The 6,617-nt window shown below is 44.8% G+C and overlaps 1 protein-coding gene across 2 annotated transcripts in view; it reads right to left on the reverse strand.

Annotated features, from left to right (window-relative positions):
- Positions 1 to 2,222: 2,222 nt before the first annotated feature.
- Positions 2,223 to 6,617, reverse strand: part of shtn3 (shootin 3) — a 40,006-nt gene continuing 35,611 nt past the window's right edge. Inside the window, exons 13-16 of one of the 2 annotated variants that reach the window (XM_050042536.1) lie at positions 6,171 to 6,233; positions 5,796 to 5,925; positions 4,566 to 4,872; positions 2,223 to 4,269 (exon numbers count right to left, since the gene is read on the reverse strand). In XM_050042536.1, coding sequence (XP_049898493.1) covers positions 4,134 to 4,269; positions 4,566 to 4,872; positions 5,796 to 5,925; positions 6,171 to 6,233 — 636 coding nt within the window. In that variant the 3' untranslated portion in view covers positions 2,223 to 4,133. The remainder of the gene's footprint in view (positions 4,270 to 4,565; positions 4,873 to 5,795; positions 5,926 to 6,170; positions 6,234 to 6,617) is intronic. The other variant, XM_050042535.1, reaches the window with a different exon arrangement.

Below are 6,617 nucleotides of genomic sequence, written 5' to 3' on the forward strand. Positions count from 1 at the left end.
CAACAGACGACATGCATTCATTTTATGGTGTCACTTATATTTGTTCCTCAGAGCTCCATGTTTTATTTTTTGTTTTGCTCTTAAACTTTTTGTTCCAGGATCATTCTTCACCCTCTGCTTTATCTCTGACTCTGGACATTGTCTGTTGAGTCTCTGGATTGTGTCTGATTTTGCAGGATGTCTTTTTCTAATTGTGTTTCTGTTTTCTTTACTGCTTGAGTTCTGATTTGATCAGTCAACAGTGGAGTAAAAGCACAATACTCCCTCTAAAATGTCGTAATGTAAAACCAATGCACTTTACTACTATTACGAATGTAAAGTACAAAAATTATGTCTCACAAAATAAAACTTAAAAGGGTAAGTTCACCCAAAGGCAGAACTTTCTGCGACACAAACTGGATCAGTTAAACTGGATCGATACCAGTGAGGGTCCGTGAGTACATTGAAGAAAACTATATATTAGTAGATATCTTTCTTTCCATCAGATGTTTTTGTTGATTCCTTTTTTTAAATAAAGACACACACATGTTTTAGTTTCAGTTTATTTCAAGTGATGCTAAAATGAAAATCCATGTTTTTAAAAAACTTTTCAACACTCCATTTATATCCCAAACACACACAATATCTATAGTCAGCCAAACTCTGTCAGGTACAGTAAATCCCTTTGTTCCACAAACTATGCAATCAGTGCAAGGACCCAAAACATAATGCAGCTGCAGGCCGGAGCAAGGCCTCCGTATGCATCATGATCAGGCCTGTTGCAGCTCAGTGGCTCTGGTGTGTTGATTAATGTGCAGCCTGATTAACCCCTTCATGCCTGCTCCTTTGCATTGGAATCAAATACACTGAATGGACAGAACAAAATGCACTTTTAAATGTGATCCTGTGTTTGAAGAAAGAATGACAAGGCGTGAAAGCATCATACAAATGTGCCTTATGTAATTGCATACTTTTCAAAATTCTTATTAACGTTGCATCACGTGTCAGGAAAGCTTTATATATATAGACAGTACAGCCCTACGAAATAAAAGTCAAGGAATGCACGGTGAAATGTGACGCTGAGCACAGAAACAACGAGGGTGTCTCAGTTTCAGTGAGGAAGGCGTGTGGAAGACATCTTGTCTCTGGTGGAGGGACGTTTTCACAGCATAATATGTAAGTGAGGACGTACAGGTGTCTGTGGAGAGGTAGACAAAGAACACCTCACTCCTCTGAAGCCGATCTGATCCTTTACTTATTTAAAACAATGGCTTTCAGTTTGCTTTGCTGTCAACACCTGCAGAGTGGGTTTGTCCCGAGGACCCTGAGAACATTTTGGTTCGATGTGGTTTAGTTGGAAGTGTGCTACTGTCTCTGCTGTTGTTTCTCTAAACCTGAAGTATCACTCACATTTCTATTCCACATGCGTCACAAGCCTCACGACACGCTGATAGTCGACACGCTGAAACCTGGACTGGAGCCTCAGCAGCTGCAGAGGAGGAACAGGACAGATCCTCTCCTCGTGCAGCGTGTTCTGAACAGTACTTTAAATTTACCCTGGTTTTAATTATTGTTCCTGGATGTTTTCACTCAGCCTCCCTCCATTCAGACTCAGGAAGAGGTTGGACTAAACGGAGGAGATACTCTAAATACCTGGAGACGACAGTCAGGGCTGCACAGTCACACCTCAACACATCAGTCAGTTTGAGCCTGAGGGTTCGTTCTTGACCTCAGAAAACAGTTTTACAGGAAGGGAGGTCCATTGACTTCGTTTTTCTGGAGCTCTCAGCCACATGGTGGAGTCTTCATCAGAGAAAACCAAGTTCAGTGGAACTTCTGGTATCAGAGTTAGGGCTGGGACCACTGACTGATAGATGAACAATTACTGAGCGCATTGAGAGAAGAGTATGTTGTGTGGTTTTGTCACAGAGATGACGAGGCCTAAGGGGAGTGATGGCGGTGTGCTGGGCTGCCATGAAACTTGTTGTGTCTGCTTATGGACCCCAGCGAATCTGGTGACCTCCTGACCCTTCCTCAGACCACACCAGTCAGTGCGACTAAAACTAGACTTTTAAAAATCCATGTAAACATGTTAGTCTGACTGAAATCTTACCAAATCAAATTTGTCACAGTGGGACTAACACACCCAGATCATGTGACTCCTGCATGTATACAGTCAATCAGACCCAAACTGGCCGAGGCGCTCTGAGCATGCTCCACANCATGGTACCAGTTAGCAGCTAGCTAACCGTAGCTAACATGTTGGTCGATTGTTTGGTTTGTGACGTAATAGGTCAACAGGAAAAAGGTCCAATACTAACAAGCTGAAAGGGGGCATATCTCCACCTATCGTAGAGGAGTCGCACATACTTGGCTAAATAAATGGATTCCCCTCCCGTGCTTGTGTACTGGGACAAGGACAGTAGTCCAGTTAGATGTCCTCGTCCAGCTGGAACTGTAGCTCCACTTAACTGTGCATGTAAACGTGAGTGTGTAAGATTTAGGGAGATCTAGTGGCAGGCCGAATGGCTTACTTTGACTTAGCGCTCTGCTTACTTAAATGGGGATCAAAAGATTTCATCTTGAGGCTCTTCTGGACTCTCCAAATGTTATTAAACCAAATGTATCAAATCTCGATAGTAAAATGAGACATTTCGCAGGGTTTGTGACGCTCAAAGAAATGTATCCAGTGATTTACAAGCGTCTCTTTTGCCGTGGTAAAAAGTCTTTTTGGGCCGCAGGTCATCGAGTGACAGACCGAAAAAAAATGCATTACCACTGGCCACTATGGAAATTGGCTTCAAAGCCCAGTGCACTTCACGAGGTGTTTAGCAGGAGCCACATTATCTGCATTATAAAGACAATGGTTTGACTGAGAGCTGTGGACACATGAAAAAGCTAATGCAGAGGTGGAGGAAGAACAGACCTTAGTAAAGTAGCAATAACGTTGCGTGGTCGTCTGTTGATGAGCTGCAGTGTGACGCCTCCAGTGTGTGCTCGGGGCAGCACTTGAGACTTACAGTATTTTTGTGCATTGACTTTTTTCCACACTGATGATTATTGATTATTGATTAACTTCGACAGTGATGAAAACATCAGTTTCTATCAACAACATTCTCATGTCAGCAGTTAGTCCCAGCCCTAATCGAAAGGAAAAGCGTGCTTCAACAAAGTCACCTGTGTTTCAGTGTCGCCACTGATGACGTTAGTAAGATGTGAATCAACTGTGCAGCTCTGAGAGCGAAGAAGAGGAGGAGCAGCAGAAGTAGGAGAGCTGGATTCTAAGAAGTACAGTGCATTCCTTCTGATGACACAAAGTGATCGTGAACACATCCTCTTTGCATCAAACAGAAAACAGAAAGAAGAACATCAACCTAAAGTTCTGCAGTCATTGTACAAGTGTCTGAAGGAAACTGAGGTTCTGTGCAAAGAAGTGCAGCTTCCCTCGTCCAGTTCAGTCTGTCTGTCTGTCCTCCAGGATCCAGTGGTGGACAGACAGACTGTAAGATGAGCCATTGTAGAGAGCCCCACAGTGACCGCTCCGTCGCCACCGTTTGTCATCGTTCAGAGAATCTGTTCTACGTGTAGTTTCACTGAGCTGTGAAAACATTCAAACCCTAATACTTAACTTCATTTAAGTTCAATTAAAGAGTGACATTTAACTTTTTCCAGTCTTACATGTGAATAATTTTAAGATGCCTGAAAGTATTAAAATGTTTACAGATATTTTTTTGTATCAGAATTTTTGTTTTTCCTGCATTAATAATCCCCGACAGATGCAGTTTGTCTCAGGGCTTCTACAATGGCTGCAACTCAGGTCAGGGTGCGTTCACATCCACCATGTTTTTATCTGCAACAAGTCCAACTTCATTTGTGACATTTAAACTCATATTGGTGAGAAAGCTTCAGGAAATGGAATCAGCTACATGTTAGTCATGTGACGTGACCTCACAGCGCCTCGTTAGATTTTAAATGTGTAAATCCGAAAAAACAAAACACAAATACAAAACTTCACCTGATAAACAGACGACAGACGTGTGATCGCACCCTGAACCTGCTGATGTCAGAGTGAAAATCAGAGCGATGACATCACTCTCACATCAGCCAATAAAAGCACAGAGCAGATATGGAGCCGGGGATCCTCAGACTCCATCCTAACACTCGGCGTCGCTGCTGCCGTTAACAGGAGCGGCGCAGACGGTGGCGTGCTCGTCCTCACTGGGTTTGACTCCGTTAGACTGGACGCACGTCTCAGTCCCATTCTGATCATTCTGATGGTCGTCCCCCATGCTGGACAGCAAGGACACACAAATTTTACATATTAATACAAAATAATAAAATTAATTTTTAAAGAATCTTTAAATAAACAGTGAAAGAGATGCAGCTCAGCTCCCCGCTGTCCTGGTCCCTGCTGTCCTCTGCTGTCCCCTCATTTCTGTCCCCCTCCCTCCCTGCTGCTCTCCTTCCTGCTGTCCCCTCCCATCTCTACTGTCCCCTCACTGTCCAGTCCTTACTGTCTATGCCCTGTCCCCTCCCTTCTGTCCCCTCCCATCTCTGCTGTCCCCTCCCTGTCTCTGATACTCCACCTGATGACGCAGCCGTTACTCAGCGGAGTCCCTGCCGTCTCCTTCTCAGACAGAGAGCTGCAGGACCTCCTCTCCTGCCATGACCCCACTCTGGCCTCTCTGCCTGTGGTGTCCGAGCTCTTCCTCCTGGCTACGACAGGCCCCGGCCCCGACCCGCGCCGCTCGGGACTGACCCTGGGACCTGCAGAATCCAAGGGGACAGTCAGCCCCCCAGGCCCCTCTGGATCTTTGCCCGATTCGCTGCTGGTGCGCCCCCCGTTCAGACTGTCTGAGGAGGAGACGTGGCTCATCTGGCCCTCCCGCTCATCTGGACAGGAAAGAGACAGAAAGATCCAGAATGAGTTCTTGTGAGTCACAGCTGGGACGATAGAAAGAAGACGTGAGTCAAAGATCCAACACAGAACCTCCAGACTGTCCTGATTCTGTTACAACAAAGCCTCTGTGTTCACTGATGGAGAAGATCCAAGTCAAAGTACTATTATCAGCCAAATGTACATTAATATCAGAAGTACAGATACTCATGATGCTTCCATTATTAGTGCTATTACATTATGGCAGTATCACCTGTAGAGGAGCCATGAATACAGTGTAAAACTTTATACATCTGCTGATAGTCAGAAACCTGTCTGACTCTTCTCACCTTCACTGATCATGATTTAAAAGGAAAGAAAATAAAGTTTTGATTGAACCATCGTTCCTTCAGACAGAGTCCATCGTGCGTTGACTCTAAATATTTAACAGATCTGAGATCAGGCTCTCGTGTTTCATCGAGCCAGACGAGGTCAATCGATGATGGAAAATCAGATCAGTTCACAGCAGCATGAATCTGACCTGGTTACACCACTGAGTGTGTCATTCATTTATTCTGTGGAGCAGAGCGCCCTCTGCTGGACACACACACACACACACACACACACACACACACACACACACACACACACAGACAGACAGACATGTGCAGTGTTAATAACAGCACTCACTCTCATTGACAGTTTGACCTGATGTGAACCAGCTGCCTTCGTCTCTCCTCCACACAAACTGTTTTTACAGTGAATCATATGAATCATATTTTATCAACAAACTTAAGAGTTGAAAGAGTTTTTAAGAGCTTAACACACAACACAGCTCATACAGCAGGATGTCGTTGACTGTTTTTCTCGATAAAACTACACATGACATCATGAGAGCTGACAGACTCAACTCTCAGTTGAGACAGCAGGATGCATTTACCTCCAGAGCCAGCTTCTCCCGCCTTGTTGCGTCGGCGTCTCAGGATGACCTCCAGCTCGCTGTCCTTCTTCCCAGGTGGCGACGGCACCGCCTCCTGAGAGCCTCGGCTGGGGCTCCGCTTCACCGTCTCCTAGAGCCGAACACAACTGTCACTCAGTTCATCAAGCACCAAATCTACAACTGCTTTTGTTCATCAGTGAAATCAGTCAAGACAGCGTCTCGTCATGTGTCAGTGTCAGTGAAACAGTTTGATTGTTCGGATTAAAGCTACATGATCACATAGTCATGGAAAACCTGCAACAGTCATGGAATTTCACAAACACATTTTCCTTTGGACACATCAGTGTAACAGAGCTGATGAAACGTCATCTTTACCAGGATGCCTTTCAGCTCCTCCATGGCGCTCTCCTGTGGTTTCTCCTCACAGATCACTGGTGGCTGGAAAAAACATAAAAACACAATTCATTTATGTTTTTATCATAAAACATTTTTTAGCTTTTTACCAAATCAGGACTTTGTGATTTTTATCTTTGATTTGAGCGAAGCATCAAAGTGTTTCTGAGGCTGAACTCACTGAGTAAAGCCACAATTCCACTGAGCAGTCTGGACCAGTTCAGTTTGCTGCACATTTTCTCAGTTTCCACTGTGAGAAGTTGTGGATGGTAACAACAGAACCGTTCCTAAGCCCCGTCTCCACCAAACCCTTTCAGTCCAGTACCTTTGGAACCAGCAGTAACCCTTCAGACATGGTACCTAGACCCTCGGTGTGTTCAGACAGTCCTCTTAAATGTGGGCGGGGTTGTTGTCACTCACTGCTCCGTC

Source organism: Epinephelus moara, chromosome 4 (assembly GCF_006386435.1).
Source record: "Epinephelus moara isolate mb chromosome 4, YSFRI_EMoa_1.0, whole genome shotgun sequence".
NCBI classification, from domain to species: domain Eukaryota; kingdom Metazoa; phylum Chordata; class Actinopteri; order Perciformes; family Serranidae; genus Epinephelus; species Epinephelus moara.